Source organism: Pseudochaenichthys georgianus, chromosome 22 (assembly GCF_902827115.2).
Source record: "Pseudochaenichthys georgianus chromosome 22, fPseGeo1.2, whole genome shotgun sequence".
Classification (NCBI taxonomy): Eukaryota; Metazoa; Chordata; class Actinopteri; order Perciformes; family Channichthyidae; genus Pseudochaenichthys; species Pseudochaenichthys georgianus.
This window is the reverse complement of record NC_047524.1, coordinates 14,842,138-14,862,918: the sequence shown is the minus strand read 5'-3', so window position 1 is coordinate 14,862,918 and position 20,781 is coordinate 14,842,138. Positions and strand designations below refer to the sequence as shown.

General features: G+C 42.9%; 1 protein-coding gene across 3 annotated transcripts in view; it reads right to left on the bottom strand.

Annotated features, from left to right (window-relative positions):
* eml1 (EMAP like 1) overlaps positions 1–17,609 on the bottom strand; it is a 61,620-nt gene extending 44,011 nt beyond the window's left edge. The window contains exon 1 of one of the 3 annotated variants that reach the window (XM_034112238.2): positions 17,451–17,609. In XM_034112238.2, coding sequence (XP_033968129.1) covers positions 17,451–17,478 — 28 coding nt within the window. In that variant the 5' untranslated portion in view covers positions 17,479–17,609. Of the gene's footprint in view, positions 1–509; positions 1,163–17,450 lie in introns of those variants that run through there. The other 2 variants (XM_034112236.2, XM_034112240.2) reach the window with 2 other exon arrangements.
* Positions 17,610–20,781: the final 3,172 nt, after the last annotated feature.

The window sequence follows — 20,781 nt, the reverse complement described above, 5'->3', positions numbered from 1 at the left end:
CTCTGTTCCGTCTCATTCAGCAATCAGCCCGCAACAGGGGAGACATATATTCATCTCATATCCCTAAACACATCAGGCAGAACCAGAGTAATCAGGGGAGCTGCTGTGAGCACATCTTTGCTCCTCATCCTCCCTCTCGTCTTTGTTTACTGGCTCTCTTGATGGGTTCTGGCTCACACAGACTGTTGACATTATTTGGCCTGAATTCCAGAAACTTCCTGTTAATCCTAGAGGGTGGTTTTCTGTAAATGCTCCCTGGAGCTGGTGGACATTTCATCTAAAGTCTATATGTTTAAAAACCAAATGTTTTATAGTTTGACATGCTACACAAGCCCTAAAAGCTGGAGCTAAAATAGCTGCAACACACACTCACAAACACACACACACACACACACCCTTATACTGGGTGCCAAGTTTAGCCAGTCAGCTGGTGACATGTCAAGTCCAGAGGAACAACATGTAGCTGAGGGGAGAGAGGGGATGGGGGAGGAAGAGGATTATAGTTTTACCGTTGCAGAACTGTAGCAGCGATGAGGTGTCATACAAGCTGCTGTAGCTGGAAAACCCGTCCTCCATTCTCAGCCTGTGCTCAGTCCTCTGTTATCCACCACTCCTTCGCTCTCCTCTCTCTCTCTCTCTCTCTCTCTGGTGACTCCCCTCCGTTAGTTTATCGTTCACTTGGCGTCCAAGGCGCTCCCTCCATTCACTCTGCACGGGTCAGGCTCCCTGGGTGAGTCACCATGGCAACCCATTCACTCCGATTATGTCATGTGAACTCCGAACCCGTCTTCTTTTCCACCCCCGTCTCACACAAAAAAAAGTCCTGAACTCTACGGCAGAAAACACTCCCTGCTGAAGGAAGACTGCAGCGGAGAGTTCAAGTTAAAGCTGCTGGTGTGTTTGTTTCCTCTCCTCCCTCCTGTGCTCTTGTCCCCTCCCTCTCTCCCTTCTCCTCTTGTCTTTCTGTCTTCAGCAGAGGCAGCTGTGTGTCGTTAGCTCTCGCTGATCTCAGGCAGAAAAACAGCTTTAAGAGGGCTTGAGCTGCGAGCGCAGGCAGGCTCTGGCATAGGCAGTGACTGAGGGTGTGTGTGTGCGTGCATATGTGTGTGTGTGTGTGTGTGTGTGTGTGTGTGTGTGTGTGTGTGTGTGCGCGTGTGTGTGTGTGTGTGTGTGTGTGTGTGTGTGTGTGTGTGTGTGTGTGTGTGTGTGTGTGTGTGTGTGTGTGTGTGTTTGGATAATGCTCGGGACAGCCCAGCCTTCCCCTGTCACACAGTGTGGACGAGTCAGAGCGCAGGGGGGCTGGGCCTGTCGGAGAGATCCTCCTCCTCTCGCCTGGCGGGAGAGGAGAGAGGAGGAGAGGAAAAGAGGAAAGAGGTAAGGATATAGGAGGAGAGAGGACGGGGAGAAAGAGAAGAAAAAGAGAGGAGAGGAGGAGAAGAGAAAAGAGTGGAGGAGAAAGGGACAGGATACGAGTGGACGGGAGGAAATACAAAGAGAGATAAAAAGAAGAAAGAAAAAAACGAGAAATGAGGGTTTACTAGAAGTAAACAAATTGGAGATAAGGGAAATAAAGGACAACAAGGAGAGGATGGTGCAGGAGGGAACAAAGGAGGTGAGAGGAAAGGATAAAGGAACGAAGAAGAGGATACAAGATAGGGTTTAGCAAAGATGAAAAATGCACAAATGAATGAATGAATGAAAGGAATCCATACCAATCGTTAGTTACCAATTTCACTAAACGCCTGAGTCAATAAATCAGTTACTGAAGTTAGTTCACTATAACATGGCTCTTACACACAAAGCCATAAAGTCACCAATACTGTTTCAATGGTGTGGAGTCACATAGGGACACGGCATAACAAACAGCCGTCATCACCATTTCCTGCCGCCAGACATTAAAAAGCGAACACAGCCAGGGGATCTACGCTGTGGCTGAACATGGTTATCGTTCTGTCCTCTGTCGCTCTTATCTGCCCCGCTGCAGACTGCACAGAGGCATCTCTGAAACAAGGACAAGAGGGGGAGAGAATGAAAGGGAGACTAGGGGATTGAGGAAAGAGAGAAATAAATGGGATAGAGGGGGGAGGGGATGGAGGAGAAAAAGAGTGCTTGAGAGGGGTGGGCGGTATAGAAAAAAGGACTCAATTAAAAAGTGAGCAGGGTGGGAGTTTGGTGAGGGGGAAACCCTAAAAACATTACATTCTAATCGAGGGGTTGCATGTGCATGTGAGGGGGGGGCTCTTTGCATTATTTATACATCAAGCTAGCAAGGGAAATAATAAGTCAAAAGAGTCTGTGGCCTATATTCATGTGTGAAGCCTTCCCGCCTTTCTTCTTGAATCACAAGACGGAGCTGGGAAGACTCTTTTTTTTGTACAGAAGATGTGATATCATTTGTCTGTGTGAAGCTGTTTCTGAGCAGGTATCTCTCCTAACGGTTCAAAAGGTGGATTTGACCTTTAACGGGAGGATAAAAGGTATTCAGTGAAGCACCTTATGGACGGTTGATCACTTTACGGTTCAGGGCCTCCATGCTGTTGACCTCAGCCTTTGTATTCTCCACCTCCTCTCCCTCAGGAAAACACTGCACTCTGCTTCACTTATTACACAATAACAACAAGACACCAATAGATCTACCACACTCAGTAACGGCCTGACTTTAGACAACAAGGTGCTCTCCAGTGTTGCGTTGAACACTGCTATGGTTGTTTAGCAAAATCACAAGGATGTTATACCTCAAAACAGAGAGAAATCAAGTGGGGTGTTGACGTTCACATCATGTCCACATGCTGTGCAGCAACCACCGCTAATGTTCAAATGTGGAAGAACATGCACCAAAAGTATTTCAGATGTAAAAACCCAAATTCCAGCAAGTGTTTTGATTGAGATACAGAAAGGAATGTTGTGCCTCTCACACAGAGTCCGAGCAACACAAACACACTGTAAACATCCTTTGTGTTTTGTTCTGATGACAGAGGTGTTTTGTCTGAGGCATTCAGATTATTGCAAATCTCATTGGTAAATCTCATTCTGGGGCAGATTTGGGATCTAGATTAGGGACAGGTCTGGTTTTTTGGGTGTCTGTCTGCCTCTCTGCGCATATGCTCATGTGATGAGATGAGGCAGCTAAAACTGGGTTATATTCCCTCCAAAATCCCCCCCATGGGTCCCCTAAACCCCACCTACCACGCAGCGGGTGGCAGGTGGTGGGGCCGCTGCAGCCTCACCCCCCTCTCCACACCTCCCCATTGTTCCGCCCATTCAACACCGATCCCTGAATCCAGATTGCACGTCACACACACACACACACACACACGCAAAATGAACTGGGTTGCGCTGTACAGAGTGTGAGTATATCTAAGCAAATTACTGCAATATGCTATTTCTCCTTTTTTCACGCTCACAGCTCTCATTGTATTTGTTTCAAACGAATCTGAACCAATCCACTGTATGCTAACTAATCTGCACACATTTTCTATACCATCTTGTGAGCATTGTGACTCATAAAGTTAGACCTAGAAGCCAGCTATTCCCCTCAGGAGTACCACAAACAGAGCTAAAGGACAATACATATAGAGACTACAAATTAACTATGCTGTTGTACATGATGTGTTTGCCTAAAGTGGACACACATAGAGGAATGCTAATGGTTTCTCTATGCAGTAGGTCAGTCTAGATTTGAGGTAAGTGTGTACAATAATACCCAAACTGAAAGACCCTATGCCAAAACACGGTGCCTTGGGTACAAAGTGTTAGCCAATGTAACTTCAACAACATTTTTTAAACAAGTGGATATCTGATATCATAACACATAAGATTGAGTGCATGCAGCAATCTCACTATATTACATCCGACAGAAGTTCAGAGTCTTGCTCCAAGAGCATCTTAAGGCTTGGCATCAGGTCTCCAATGGCCTGCTGACACAGCTTTGACTCTCAGGAGGCCCATGAAGGTCATATAAAAACTGAACCGGTTGTTCGTTTATTTATTTTCCCTCCCAAAGACAGTAAAGAAAACTGCTGACATGCGCTTGATACACAGATGATCAGTCAGTCTGTCAGAGGGCCAGGATTATACACATAATATCCTGAGCTGAGGAGGAAACAAGGTCAATCCTCTGATCCAGCCATCTGCGTGCCTGTCCTTGTTATTGGGCTGTTTGTGCCTAACACCAGGAAATAATCCAACCCGGGGTCTTTACTGGTAGAAAGATTTTTAAACAAAGCAATGCATTTAAATGTTGGGCCAGTCTGTATACAGATAAATAGAATATACAAATCTTTACGAAGCAAATTCAAAAGTTTTCAACCAACTAATCAAACATAACAGCTTGCACTGGTTACACATAGGCTCCTTAAATGTCCTTGTCAAAATATGAGGAAGTTATATCACAAAAATAAAAATACAACAAAAGACTTCATGAATTCAACCCAAGTTAAACATGAACAATCTGAATTGTATATTTAGCAGCAGGTACCAAAGGTCGCCCAATATGCGCCCGTGGCAAAGAGGAAAAGCCAGCAGGAAAGAGCAATAAAAGTGTTATTCATTTATTTGCCTGGTGATAACATAAACCTGGAGCCATGAGCTCAACAGTCCGGTCCTTATGCAAACACAGTGACTTAAAAAGATTGCAGGGCTGATACTAATTTTAGACATACAAAAATATATATAATACATAGTGGTATAGCTCTATAGACACCATTTGATACACTATATATCATATTACCATGCTAAACAGCCAATTAAGATGGTAAAAATAGCACATGTGATACTAGCATTGTCAGTTTGAGCATGTTATCATGCTTTCGCTAGCATTTAGCTCATATCATCGCTGTGTCTAAGCCACACAGCGCTGCTAGAGGAAGCCATTATGAGAACATAAAAAAGAGAAGAGTCCAGACCAGCAGAGGATGTAACACTGTGTGTGACTGACAGGTTCACTCTTTCCTAATAACCGTCTGGACAGGAGAGCGGAGATAAGAGACGGGAGAGATTGATTGAATGTGAGAGGGGAGAGTAAAACAGCTCAGTGACACATTATTTCCTACCTTCTGGAGGAAATAACCATTCCTTATACAAGCTTAATAAAGTAGACGTCAATTCGATATTAAAATACACTTTATGATACAGAATAATGAGCTCTGGTGATTTCACATCGGACATAATTACCTTCATGAATCGAAAGTAAGATGCTGCTTTTGCAATACGTGTCAGTACATGTAGATGCTTAGATGATGAAGGTGTCACAAGGATAAGAAAGAAGAATCCAATATCTGATAGAACAGAGTTGATGGAAATGTTGTGTCATTATTTATGTAGAGGAAATGTGACCTACTTTCAATACGGGAGAATCCAACAGAGTGAAAATGATAATCAAAGCGATTTGTTCACAGCTCTGCTTCAGAAAAAACCAGAAGAGGCTGCATCCATCAGGCAGAATATGAGGACTCTTAGTTACTGGATTCAAACCCACGACATGATCAATGATATGTTATTCATCCAGTAAGTCTTCAATCATCTTACCTGCAATAAGTATTATGTCTTTGCTGTAATAAGTTACATATCATTATGAATCTACAGTCACATTGGCATTTCTATGAAGCCATAGGGCTAAGTAAATGTTCATTTACCATGCTAACAAATGTTGGCATACAGCAGCTTAATTGTTTACTATGTTCATCATCTTAGTTTAGAGTGTTAGATAACATTTGCTAATTAACACTGAATATCCATCAGCTGAGAATTATGGGAATGTCATCTTTTTTGCAGGTATTTGGTCATAACCAAAGCAATGTAAAAAATAAACAAATTCCCTTGTAATGGCACTAGATAAGAAGTTCAAGGGGGGCATGAATATGGGTACCACATTTCCAAGCAATTTATCCGGTATAGCTGTTGATTTATGTATTTCAATGTTTCCTGCAAATGTCAACCTGATGTTAACGCTACAAGAAAAGTCAAGGGATCACCAAAGTCATTCGAATTCACGGTCTGGAAGCAACCGATATCGGTACCAAATTGCAGGGCAGTCTCTCCACATGTTTCTCCATTAAGCTGCAAGCATGGCTAAAAATGCTCAGTATAGAAAATATCACATCATATTTTTTGTGTCATCCATTGGACTATTTCTAAAATGTAATAGTTCATAGAAACCAAAGAAAATATTCAATGCAGAAGGATTGTATGGCATATTTGTGTAATGGTATTGTGCAGAGAAACAATGGTACAGGATGAAAGAGAATGTCATCTACACACTGCAGTGCACTTGTGTTTTGGGCCACACAAGGCAACGCCAAATAATGATGTTATGGTTCAGGAAAACTGGGTCTTCACTTCACCAGTCTTCTGGTTATAGCCTCTAAGTATCATGCGTGTAAATCCCCTGCCAGACTCTTTAATATCTAAAGAGAATTTTTGAAAGAGGGAGTTGTCGAAATGTATTTATCAAATCTCACTGTCGGGCAACGATGCATTTTAAATAGTTAAACAGCAATACTGAGTAACAATCGGATCAGTTATTATTTTGTACAGCCTTATACAGGTAAGAAATTATCTGATTATTGCTTAACCAGCAACCAAATGTTTAAAGTATGTATAAATACAGGTCCTGATAGGCTGCAGCAACAGTCACTGTAAGATGGACCATACACTGACCCTGACCTCTCACCAATTCCGATGAAGGTTCCAGCGGGGACCTTGTTCCCTGCGTGTGCCTCTCCACCTCTGTTCCTTACTTCTTACTTGCTACCCTTTTCCCTCAACCTATCCTAAGGGAGTGCATGCACGTTGACACATTGTGCCTCTCCACCTCTGTTCCCTACTTCTTCTCTCCACCTCTGTTCCTTACTTGCTACCCCTTATCCCTCAACCTATCCTAAGGGAGTGCATGTACGTAGACACGTTAGTTTAGCTGCTATAGGCTCTGACTGTCGAGGGACACTATACTTCTTCCTTCTGTCTGTACCTGTGTACTCTCATGTTCCGAATAACCCAGCTTCTCCCAAATTAATTGTTGGTGTCTATCTACGCCAGGATCCTGAGTCGTGGCTGATCCTGTTGCTGTGGTCCTGTGTCCTGGATCCTCTATCCTGAGTTCTGGATCTGAGTCCTGGACTTCGAGTCGTGGCTGAACCTGTCTCTGCGGTCCTGCCTGACTCTTATCATACTACTTCCCCGATGGCTCCCACAGGATTGTTGACATCCTCGTGGATTCATCTTCTTATTACAGACACATGCATTTCCAAACATTCGGTCTACCTACGCTGTAAATGTATTATCTCCTCGATTTACACACGGCATCGATTGCACGTCTGTCCGTCCTGGGAGAGGGATCCCTCCTCTGTTGCTCTCCCTGAGGTTTCTCCCATTTCCCCTTTAAACTGTGGGTTTTTCTCTGGACGTTTTTCCTTGTATACGATGTGAGGGTCTAAGGACAGAGGGTGTCATATTGTCATACTGATATTCTGTACAAACTGTGCTGTTGTATTTGTTGTAAAATGTCCTTATTGTAAAGTATTTTTACTGTATGTACAGCACTTTGGCTCGATCAAAAATCGTTTTAAAAATGTGCTATATAATACATTTTGGTTCACTGTGAATGATATTGAAAATATGGCTGAGGCGTACAAAGAAATGTGCTATTCCCTGTAAAGTCTCTATGAATGACATGCCAAGAAATACAATTTGTTAGAGAGACAGAGATGGCAAGTGAATGTAGGAGAGGAGAATATGCGTTTGTGCTGTAAATAGCTCATAATCCTGAGGCTGTGGAGCAGCATTACAGGCCCTGCAGCAGCTCCTCTCGTCTGTTGATGTGGAATAATAACTCTGTCATTCACGGCACTGAACAACTCACCAAACAACTACTTTTATATTAAAGAATTCAGTTTCTAGCTACAGCATTGGTCAAATGTTGTTTTGGCTGACCGATGTAAAACACAACATTTCATTTTGCAGTCCTTGAAAGATTACTGAGGTATTTAACTCAAACAAATGTTCTCTTACTTTAAAGGGTCATTACACAAGAGTTTCGTTTAACCACGAGGGGCTCGTGCACATGAACAATAGCATGAAAATAGCTATAATCACCAATCTTAAAAACTTTAAACTTTTAGCACCTAATTATATAGGGGGTAGGCTACGTGTTGGGGGTACATAGCACCTAAAAGTTGAACTAATGCACCTGCACTTACAATGGTCTGGCTTCTTTTGGGTGAATATGTCAGCACTTGTTGTAGTTCTGAGTCGCTTTGGATAAAACTGTCAGCTTAATAAAATAAAATGTAAAGTAATTTAAAAGTTACAGACGTCTCTGCAAATTCAAGTCTATGGAAAAATAGTTTATAGAAGAACCCAGCGCTGACAAATTAAACACCAGCATTATAAAGGGATTATAAATGTTTTACATTAACACTAAAGGCCACGTAATTCACCAACATGCTTGGAAAGGGAGAGGTGGGGTATTCAGTTGGTTGCAATCTGCAACCTCACCGCTAGATGCCACTGAGTCCTTGACAATAGTCATTTAAAAAAAAAACTACTACGTTCAACAACTGAAAACACATTACCAGATAGCCAACGCATCAACGCAGTAAGTTTACACATACATGTCATATACATAACACAGCTTGGTTTATGACTTTTACTAGGCATTGTAGTGGTTGCATTATGCTCTTTGTTCAACTTTAAAACAACAGATACGTCACTTACCTGTCTGAACGTCATTCTGTGAGGCTTGTGCACCGCAAAGTCCTCGCTAGCATTGATTAGCAAGCAGCACACAGGCTACTGTGGGCCCCAGCCATATACAGTCTATGGCCCCGGCCAACGCCAACACAACAAAAATCAACTTTACTGTGTTCAGTTTAACTAATTTATCGCTGGTTTATACTCAAGTCTCCGAAAAGTAGCAAGGCAAGGCGTAGCAAGGCAAGGCAATTTATTTATAGGCATATAGCACTTTTCAGCACGTGGCGATTCAAAGTGCTTTACAGATTAAAAGCCAAATATATTTAAGAACAAATACAGCATAAATACATTATTAAAAAGGCATTTAAAAACAGGCATAATAAGCAAAGGTAATGAAATAAATAAAATAAAAAGAACAACAACAACAACGGCCAATCACAGGTACGCTATCTCACGCAGTCACTGTCATAGTTAGATGAACCTCTAACATGTTCACTGACATCCTGGAAATATCGGTGGATGCCACAGTCGTGCTTCTTTATGTTGGTTGAAGTCTTATCTTTCATCATAGTGACAATCAAAACACAAAAGTGAAACACTTAATGTCATCCAGTACATTACAAAGGCTTTTTGTTTCACTGTTCACACTGCTAGGCCCGGCGCTGGTGAGACTGTAGATCTGGCAAGTGGCAACCATCCGGTCAGTGAAGGTAAACACGTTACTTGTATTCTATTCGATGGAGCTCTGCCCTCCCGCGGCCGCAAACGCACCAGCAGCTGTTGATTAGGCTCTTAGTCTTTTTTGATTATTTCCTATACAGTTTATCATGACTTTTACACGTGACTTGTTTTTACCTTCAACACATGCGACTTGAAACTTAGCAAAGTAAACTACTTAGCATAACACATAATAGCCTTGCTCTGTCCAAAGGAAACAAAATCTGCCTAGAGTTGGCCTACCTCTTAATGTTTGTTTACAAATTCTCTTTCAGTTGCTGGTTATTTCATTGTCTACTATCACTGATTGTAACATTGAATAGATCCCTAGTTAAAATGTATCTCTGTGGCATCACCTAATTACATTGTTGGTAAAAGAAAACAAACAAACTGGGTAACATTGAATACTCAAAATAATATTACATGGGACGACAATTAAAAAGTTAATCTTTAAATCAAATTGAGTATCAGGCCTTTTAGTGGTCTTCACCTTAGAACTTTAAATTCCTTATAAGGTGAAAATGTAAACTTATCAGCCCCAGCGGTTTGTATAATATACGTGACCCAGTTTGAAGAGTGAGCTATTCCACCAAAACCGACTCCCATCAGCCCACTTTATCTTCACAAATGTTCTTTCTAGAGCCGACATAATCAGCTTTTACTGAACATAGCCACTACACAAGGCATTGCATATAGCCTAGATATACAAATTACAAATCACACACTTGCCTATAATGGCTTTACAATAGGCCGGTAAAGCTTACGACACCCTCTATTCACCCTTGATGGTAAGAACTTCCAAAATAAATCCTTTAATGGGGAAGAAAATGAAAGAAAGTGCTAGAAAGGGAAAAATATGGGCTCCATTTTCCAGGATGGAGTGGGCAGACATGCAATAGATATTGTATATGTGCAGAGAGCAGGATTATATTTTCAGTGAGCAACGAGCAGGCGCTGTGAGAGGACTGACATGAAAAGATAAGCAGATGGACAGGAAAACTCTGCTCTGACATGGACAATGTGCCAGTCAAGGCGACCTACTGTATTATTCTGCACAAAAGTATGACATTCGTAACACCGTGGCTCCATATCAAATCACATTGTGGGAATTACTCAAGCTCTTATTGCTTCTGTGTCAATCTTTAATTCCTCTTTCCGCCTCCTTCCTCCCTGACTGACCTCCTCACCTTTACACTAATGATGCCATGGGAGGAAGGAAGAAGAAGACCGACTTTTCTACATCTAATCTATATGTTAATGAGTCATATTTTGGACACATAAGTAGAACAGGATTGTTGTAATTCAGCAGACATGCAAATATACTAAAGTGGGTGAAGTGTACGGCCATTAGAAAGCAGGAAACCGCACTTTGCAGGTCAGTGGGAGACATTGTAATTTGTCAACTCTTTACTACTGAGAAAAACGTTCCATTTATCTAGTACACCTGATCACTACCATGAAAATCCAACAGAGCTACGGTGTGTTTAATGGACACACACTGTGTATCCTGGAGTGTGCAGGGCTGTGCTCTCTCAAGCGACGACAACATTAATCACATCTGACTTGGCCGCTGAAACATCCATGTACACCCTTCCCCCATTTCCTGAACAACCAAGAACTCTGCTCTACTCTTTCCCTGTGTACAAGCCTACACACAGTTGTACTGTACAATACATACTATTTCATTCAATGTTATTCTTTTGCTGTCCTGCATTTTTCCTGTTTCTTCCTGCACTTGTGTCTCTCCTTTCCTGTTCCTTTCCAAGTCACAGCAACACCCCTATCGATACCTAGACCAAAATAAACTCTGCTCAGGAAAGCTGGCGTCTGCTGCAGAGTTTACTCAAATGCATGTGTTGTGCCAGCCCTCTCTCGTGTGTGTGTGTGTGTGTGTGTGTGTGTGTGTGTGTGTGTGTGTGTGTGTGTGTGTGTGTGTGTGTGTGTGTGTGTGTGTGTGTGTGTGTGTGTGTGTGTGTGTGTGTGTGTGTGTGTGTGTGTGTGTGTCTTAAAACTGCAGGTGACTGTGCTCAAACCTGTTATTCAAATGACCCATTCCCCCTTAGTTAACATGAGGAATAGGTTTAACATTACCAAAGATACTTGTCCTCAAAATTTGGGGCACAGATGGAGGGCTGACGTCAGCAGAGGCATGATGCCATGATGACGTGCTTGTCCCTCCTCACTTTATGTCCACACACGCACGCACACACATATGCACGCACACACACACACACACACACACACACACACACACACACACACACACACACACACACACACACACACACACACACACACACACACACACACACACACACACACACACACACACACACACACACACACACACACACACACACACACACACACACACACGATGCTGATGGTATTCTGTCTCATAAAGACCTGTCAGCTTCTATTGATGCCTCAATACGTCTCAGGTATATGACATACATCAGCCAGTCTGCTTTTCATCTTTCACCAAATTGATCTCTTTGGAGGCAGACACCGCCTCACTCCTCGCTTCTTCACCACCCCTGCCCCCCATTTCTCTCTCTTTATTCTTTCTCTTATATCTGTCATACACCCCTTGTTTTCCCCTTTCATTGTTTTATGTAATTAACTCTACTTTTGCAGCTTAACTTCCCAATTCTCATGACCTTTGAGGATTGTCTTCGCCTTGTTATCAGGAGCACCATTCATAACATTTGCAAATACTGCCACCTGCAGGGCATATGCCAAACTGCTTCTATCTAGTTTCTACTGTGCCTGAAATCAATATTTGGAACTAACTGTAAGTATTCATAAAGTTTGACTTTTGTATACATTAATATCCAACTCCAGAGCCATTATTAATGTTTTTAGTCTTAGTTTCCTGCGTTTCAGGGGAAAAGATTCGTTTTTTTAAATAACAATTACATAGGATAACAGAAAAAGGAAACTTTCTAAAACCATACAGACATGATAATAATCATAAATTCACTTCAACATACAACATAATATAGGCTAATAGAGGTGTTTGAATTGTTTCATAAAGTATTTGGGCATAAATGGTCTCTGTGTTTTGATGAAACTAAATTTGAAACCCTCCCCTAGCACCTCAGGTAATCTGCTTTTCTAGAAGGGTTATTTCTGCAAGTGCTCCTGTCTCCTGTGGATGCTTTCTTTATCCCCAAAGATAATTGATGGGTCCACCATTACACTGTCGTCTTCTCAAACAAACAAATGTTCTTACAGTTTGGCTGTTGTTGGCTCATTTGTTTAAAAACTGCACAAAGCTGGTTGGATTTGAAAAATGCGATACAGATAAAAGCTCAGGTAGAGTATTGGCTTAACTGTTGTCAATCCGTTTTAAGGATGTGTAGATTTAATGTGTACAAAAGAAAATAAATGAAGCATAAAGATGGAAACACTGGGTTTAACTCTTTGAAATTACAGTATAGCCACCATGTCATTATTATTAATGTGTTGGTTGAAGGTGTTCTGGTGCCAGAAAATAAATTACAGTGATTTAGGTTTCAGTTGTAAATGTAATTTCCTGGCAAATCCATTATAGTATGATATGATAGATAATGGAGGTGTGGTCAGCAGCCCATCTTGTAATAACCACATCCTATGCAGATGTTGGCAGGGCTGCTGCCTCTGTAATTGACAACATTTAACTGTTTTTCATCCTGCTGAGTCATGTGTGGTTAATCTGAGAAGGGAATCACGCATGGACAGAGCCAGAGAGGAAAGGAAATAGGAAAAAGAGGAGATAAAAGGGCAGGCAGAGATGCGAGAGATAAAGAGGAAAGTGAGTGAGTGGGTGAGTGAGTGACTCAGTGAGAGAGTGAGAGAGTGAACAACACAAGGGGATGTTTTTTTTCTATTTATAACTGATTGTTATAGTTAGGGCTTCAGCTTCTCTCACTTGGGGGGAAATGACCCTTCACTTAAATGCTTACACACACACACACACACACACACACACACACACACACACACACACACACACACACACACACACACACACACACACACACACACACACACACACACACACACACACACACACACACACACACACACACACACACACACACACACACACACACACACACACACACACACACACACACACACACACACACACACACACACACACACTTGTGTCACATGACTTGGACTTGAGTCACAGTTGAGGGATACATTGGGAAAATGCAAAATACCTGCAACTAAGCTTGGACTTTAACACCAATGACCTTAATTGCCCAAATCCATTTTTTTGCACCAATCCGACAGCAAGAGAGAACCAAAGAGTATTTGGCTGGATACAATAGCATTGTGTTATAGGTGGGCAACAAAAGCCCAATTGCACTATGCCCAACATGCAGGTCAAAATGGCTTTGAATAGGACTTGAAACTAAAAGTGAAGGTCAGTCTTGACTTGGGACTTTAAGACTCACTTGTGACTTTCAATACGATTATATCATCCCACCTCTGCACACATTACATTACATTGCATTTAGCTGACGCTTTTATCCAAAGCGACTTACAATAAGTGCGTTCGACCAACAAAATACAAACTTGAAGAAAACAGAATCATATAAGTACATCAGGCTTCATAGAGCAAAAACTGGTGCAACTCAACTGGCTTTAGATAAGCCAGCCCTTTATTAGTATATAAGTGCTTTGTTAATAGTTCTATCGCTCGGTTTAACCATGTCCTGGATGTAGGAAGGGCCAGATCCATTCGCAGCATGTTACGCAAGTACCATTGTCTTGAAGTGGATTCTAGCAGTTACCGGAAGCCAGTGAAGGCAGCGGAGGAGCGGCGTGGTGTGGGAGAATTTAGGAAGGTTGAAGACCAGCGGAGCAGCTGCATTCTGGATGAGCTGCAGAGGTCGGATGGCACATGCAGGTAGACCAGCCAGGAGGGAGTTGCAGTAGTCTAGGCGTGAGATGACGAGAGCCTGGACCAGAACCTGCGTCGCTTTCTGGGTCAGCTGGGGACGTATCCTCCTGATGTTGTAAAGCGTGTATCTGCAGCAACGGGTTGTAGCAGCGATGTTTGCAGTGAAGGACAGGTTGTTATCTAGGGTCACACCCAGATTCCTTGCAGTCTGAGTCGGGGAAACAACAGAGGTGCCGATGTTGATGGTCAGGTCAAGAGTGGGACAATCTTTTCCCGGAAGCAAAAGCAGTTCAGTCTTGTCAAGGTTGAGCTTGAGGTGATGATCAGACATCCACTGAGAGAGGTCAGCTAGACAAACAGAGATGCGTGCGACGACCTGGGTCTCTGAGCGGGGAAAGGACAGAATTAATTGTGTGTCGTCAGCGTAGCAGTGGTATGAAAAACCATGCGGGCTAATGACTGATCCGAGCGAGTTTGTGTACAGGGAGAAGAGGAGGGGACCAAGAACAGAGCCCTGAGGGACCCCTGTAGTTAATTGACAAGGGTCGAACTCGGACCCTCTCCAAGTAACCCTGTAGGTGCGGTCTTTGAGGTATGAGGTGAGGAGGGAAAGTGCAGAGCCTGAAACTCCAAGTTCTTGGAGAGTGTGAAGGAGGATCTGATGGTTCACCATGTCGAATGCAGCAGAAAGGTCCAAAAGGATGATGACAGAGGAGAGGGAGGCTGCTTTAGCAGTGTGCAGTTCCTCAGTGACAGCAAAGAGGGCAGTTTCTGTGGAGTGACCTGCCTTGAAACCAGACTGGTGTGGATCCAGAAGGTTGTTCTGATGGAGATAACAGGAGAGTTGTTTAAAGACAGCGCGTTCAAGTGTTTTAGACAGGAACAGGAGGAGAGAGACAGGCCTGTAGTTTATAACATCAGACGGGTTGAGAGTGGGTTTCTTTAGGAGAGGGTTTACTCTTGCCTCCTTGAGACTGTTTGGAAAGTGACCAGAAGTTAGAGAAGTGTTGATGAAATGGGTGAGAAACGGTAGAATATCAGGAGCGATAGTCTGAAGGAGGTTTGAAGGGATAGGGTCCAGAGGACAGGTGGTAGGGCGGGCAGAGGTAATGAGGGTGAGAACCTCACTTGGAGAGAGAGGGGAAAAGGAGGTCAGTGTGTGGGTGGAAGGAGGGTCTGGTGACCCAGCGGTGAGTAGAGGTGAGTCAGAAAAAGAAGAGCGAATATCATCAACCTTTTTTTCAAAGTGGTTAACAAAGTCGCTTGACAGAAGGGAGGAGGGGGAAGGGGCTTTGGGGGGGTCCAGGAGGGAGGAGAAGATGGAAAATAGTTTTTTGGGATTGGAATAGGAAGATTGGATCTTATCTTGAAAGAAAGTGCTTTTTGCCTGAGAGATCGAAGCAGAGAAAGAGGAGAGGAGAGCCTGATAGGTTAGGAGGTCGTCACGGTGTTTGGATTTCCACCATTTCCGCTCTGCTGCCCGAGGGACGGTTCTATTAGCACGCAGCGCGTCATTTAGCCAGGGAGCAGGAGGGGACTGACGAGCCTGCCGAGATGTGAGAGGACAGAGAGAGTCCAGAGAGGATGAGAGAGTAGAGAGGAGAGTTTCTGCAGCAGAGTTTGGAGGCAGGAGTTGGAACGAGTCAGAGGAAGGGAGGGCTGAGAGCACCGATGAGGCAAAGGTAGAGGGGGAGAGGGAACGAAGGTTACAGCGGACAGGTGCAGGATGAGAAGAGATTAGTTTGTTATGTTTGGAAAGGGGTAGAGAGAATGAAATGAAGAAGTGATCGGATGTGTGGAGCGGGTTTACAGAGAGGTTAGAAGTAGCGCAGTTCCTTGAGAATATGAGATCAAGGACATTGCCAGCTTTATGAGTCGGTGGGGACGGAGACAGTGAGAAAGCAAAGGCGGTTAACAGAGATGTTAGTTCGTCTATCTTCCCCGTCTGGAGGTTGAAGTCTCCGAGAAGTACAGCGGGAGGGCCAGTTTCAGGGATGTGTGAGAGGAGATTATCTAATTCCTCCAAGAAGTCCCCCAAGGTGCCTGGTGGACAGTAGAGAACAACAATGGTTAATTGTATAGGATGGGTCACAGTGACGGCATGGAATTCAAAGGTGGAAGGAGTGAAGTTAGGTAGCTTGAAGAGGGAAAAGCTCCATTTGGGAGAGAGCAGGAGACCAGTGCCACCTCCTCTGCCAGTGGGTCTGGGTGTATGGGAGAAGGAATATGCTGTGGAGAGCTGCTGGGGTGGATGTGTTGGATGGAGTAATCCAAGTTTCAGTGAGAGCAAGGAAATCCAGGGACTGCAGGGAAGCGTAGCCAGAGATGAAGTCAGCCTTAGGAACAGCTGACTGGCAGTTCCACAGGCCGCCTGAAACTAGATGTTGGATGTCAGTGGAGCACGTGGGATAGACGAGAGCAGGCCGGTTATATCGATTATGAGATACACGGGGCCAGTGATAATTGCGAGAAGACACATAAACAGGAATGGAGAAAATACACATGATTATAGCATGAGGGGCTAAACAACCAAATAAAATAAAACACCAGTGACACTTAGCTCAATCAGAGTAGGATTTGCCTCCTCTTTGCCTCCCTCGTGACTCCCGCAGGACTCTAATGTCTTAGCCTGTCTGACGCTGAAGCTGACGCTCCGGGAAAGTGCTACCTAAAATCTTTTTACAATATACAATTTGCCTCCATATCCTGGAACATCCAAGTCACATGCAGCTCTGTTGTGTCTACAAATATTTCTCACATGCGGACACTGTTAAAGAAGACCCTCCTTCCTCCACTCACAGGTTTTCACTCTCATTTCCTTGCTTCTCTGACATATTTCTGATTAAAATGTCTGCATTGTCATTCAGCATAATGTTCATGAAACCAGAGGGATATACTCTCCAAGTTTCCATATAAGGGCCCAAACTGAACCAGCTCCTCTTTGCAGCTGAATACCTCCAGGGTGAGCTCTCCCAGTGGAGGGCTTAGAGTAAAACAGGATGGGCCGGATAGACCCCCTCCCTTTAACATATACAAACATACGCAGACACTAATCTGAACAATTAAGCATGTAGCACCGATAAGCACCTCATCTGTCTCTCTTGAACACAGGCGCAAGAGTAATTGCTTTTTTTTTTTCTCTTACCCGTTGGAAGCCCCTCACAGTCAGACATGGCCAGAGAGAGAAGAGGATCAGGACAGGGTCTTCTCTTGGCAGCCTGTTGCGTCTGAATCTGTGCCTGCTTGTTTTCACTACAGTATCTCCGGTCTGTCTCGATGTCACACACTCACTCTCTGTTTAGCTAACTTCACTTTCTTTATCCTGCTCTCTCTCTCTCTCTCTCTCTCTCTCTCTCTCTCTCTCTCTCTCTCTCCAATCTGACCAGTGGCCAGTGGCCAATCGTTTGATTGGCATATCCACTGGCCACTGGCCACTGGCCACTGGCCACTGGCATATCCACTCACACACTGTTCTATTGGATACTAAATGTGTAACTAACAACCCTGCCATGGGATAATGTTTCCCTGAGATATGGCAGACCTTCTTAGACATGATTTCATCGGCTTCTCATATATACAACAAATGCCGCACAATTAAAAGGAAAGAAAGAAGAACAGATGTTTTTTACATGTACAGTTTTTTACATGTTTCACTTACTACCAAACAGGAAGGCAGAACAAACTCGGTATTACATTGTTGTTTTCCAGTATGCTTTTCTCCTTATTCCTTAGATCCTGTAACATAAAACACACACTATTACATTTCTTATCCCTTGAGAGACAGGTCAGCCAATCCCTGGCATATTACAGAATAGCTGAGTTATGTTTTTGGCCGCACTAGCTCTTCCTCTAGGTGGCGCTTGTGTCTCATTGCATGCTAGCTTGTTCACATCAGGAGAAGTCCTTTGTTGTCTTAGGTTTCTCAAATAGCCTGGATACCAAGAAATGTCTAGGGTCAAGTGACTATGTTCTCAAGACTGCAATTCTGACAGCTAAACTTAATCTCAATGGTCTGTTTTATTTCTAATAAATAGGCCAGAGGCAAAGTTTCAGAGGAGTTGCTTCTGCTGCCAATTCCTACAAAACTCAAACAGACGGGCAGGGAAGCAGTAAAACAAAAAGATTTTCTGTTTGGTAGACCAGACCGACAAGAAGTTAAGATGCTTCATTAAGAATAATCCATGTAGGAGAAAAAGCAGGGAAATCCAAAGGTCGCAGCCAGCTTTGTGTTTCTTTCTAAAGCCTTTTCATAATGGAGGAGACAAAGAAAAGTGCACGCCAGGCACTTCGTAATGCTGTACAGATTACCGGCCCACTTGAGTGCACAAACGTTCCTCAGAACATACTTAAGCTTGTCGCCAACCTTTCCAAACCCCTCATTCCTAAATAACTTTTCAGCTTACTCAGCTGACCCTTTGTCACTTGACTGGGAGGATTATCACAAGGGAGAGGTCTAGCATGTGACTGAGTGGGGTCAGGCGTGTCCAGCAGGAACAGTGTCAGAGGTCAAGACTTAGTGCCAGTGACATGGGTTATCTTGAGATTTTGAGAAAACACAGGGGATGAGATGTTGGAGGGTTTCTTGCTTTGTTATCTGTCCTGTCAGTGACCACCCCCAACTCAGCACAGCACCCCGGCCATCACACCGGGACCAGTTTAATGTTTGATCTCCAGCTCTTGTTTGCAGAAGAGCCTGAAGCCTCTTTTGCAAACAAATCCTAAACCTTCACCCCATAAAGACCTCTCGACCCCTCTCGCTCTGGCAAACAGAAAGTGGATCATCTACCCCTGTGACTGTTTTTACTCACTAATTATGGCATGCTATTACTTCGGCTGAGGTAATATACCCCAGAGTGTCCAAAATGGTGCAAAAATGATGCTTAATTAGATTGTAAAGTGGTTTAATGTGAGTTTTCAGGACTTATCTTGCATTTGCTATAAACAATGCAATGTTTACCTGCACTGATGAACCAAAGTCAGGCTGAAGCTGGACATTCGGGAACATATTTATGGCCATTGTAATAACATGGTTACTTTAACATGGGCTCACTCCAGGAGATAATACCTACAACACACAGGCTAATTAGTTTAGTCAATTAAAAAAAAAGCCTATATTACAATAACAAGAACAATAATATGCTCCTAAAGAGAGTGATAGGAACACCACAACTAAATAGGCACTAATAGCTGTAAAAGGAACGGTACAAGATGGTAAAAAAATACCTTTTTATATGACTTGACAGTTTGTCAAAAGACAAGAGGTCTAACGTCTATGAAAACATTAAATTGGACTTTATGTGGATCCTTGTGGATCATGTTTGGAAGATTCTTAGAAATGTTAGAAGAACATTTGTCTAAAGTTAGTACTAATTAGCAGTTGTTCATTGTCAACTGTGTATGTTTCCTTTGATACATCTCACAAAGAAGCTACTATTCTGCCTGTTATCTGGACATGAAGAAAGATCAAAGTGGAAGTAATAACTGCCCTGCGTTTTGTCATTAGTCATCCTCTTCCACAAACTGCATGGTGGCCTCTCTAGCGCATTGCCCTTTCTCTTCATTTTCTCTCTCTCCATCACTGTCTCTGTCGACCTCTTGCTAAACCGCTCTCTCTTTCTACAGATGTTTTTCTTTCTCTCCCCTCAACAAGTTGCTCCCACTTTCTTCAGTTCACATCCGCTCGGTGCACCAGTGTTTATTTATTTATACTACGCTCTCTACAGTTAATTAGGTGCAGTTTATATAAGATGTACTCTACTCTATTGTTTACATTCTTTGCGGTGTGCATTCTACATTTATTTTATATTGTACACTTACTATGTATTAAAGGGAACATTACTTTACCGCACTGTTTTGTCATTTGTTTGTTTTATCTGCAGATCCCATTTTGCATACACAGAATGGTTTCATATACTGCAGCAGTTTAGATTGATGGTGTCTGATTATCTTGCGAATCGACAAGCGTTGAAATATTTGTGTTATAGTGTGTATAATGCTACATATTAAGTCCTGTGATTTATGTTTTAGGTGAAAAATCACCAACAGATTTATCATTTAGACATAACAATTGATGATGTCATAGATTTGACCAGTTAGCAACTTGGTGTTGAATCAAAAGTTTGAAAGGTGACAATGTTATTAATCATTTCAAAATAAAGCCAGATAAAAAATGTATATCTGGTGGTACTCCATAACTTCCAAAGTTGATATGTTACTATTTTAGCTGCAGCCTGAACTAAGGGATGTTTTTTGGACAGCCTCACTCCAACCAATTATAAGGAGCTCTTCTCACACTGCATAAAGACAAAAATAGAGTCAATATATATTTTTGAGTTGTGCCTCTATAGGTGAATGCAAAAAGGGAGCATTAAGTTAATACGAGTGAAAAGGCCTCTAGCCTTCTTTAACAGGTCTATGTTAATGATCCTCCCATTGCAGCAGCAGTTGTGTATGCAGGTACTAATGAACTCTTAATG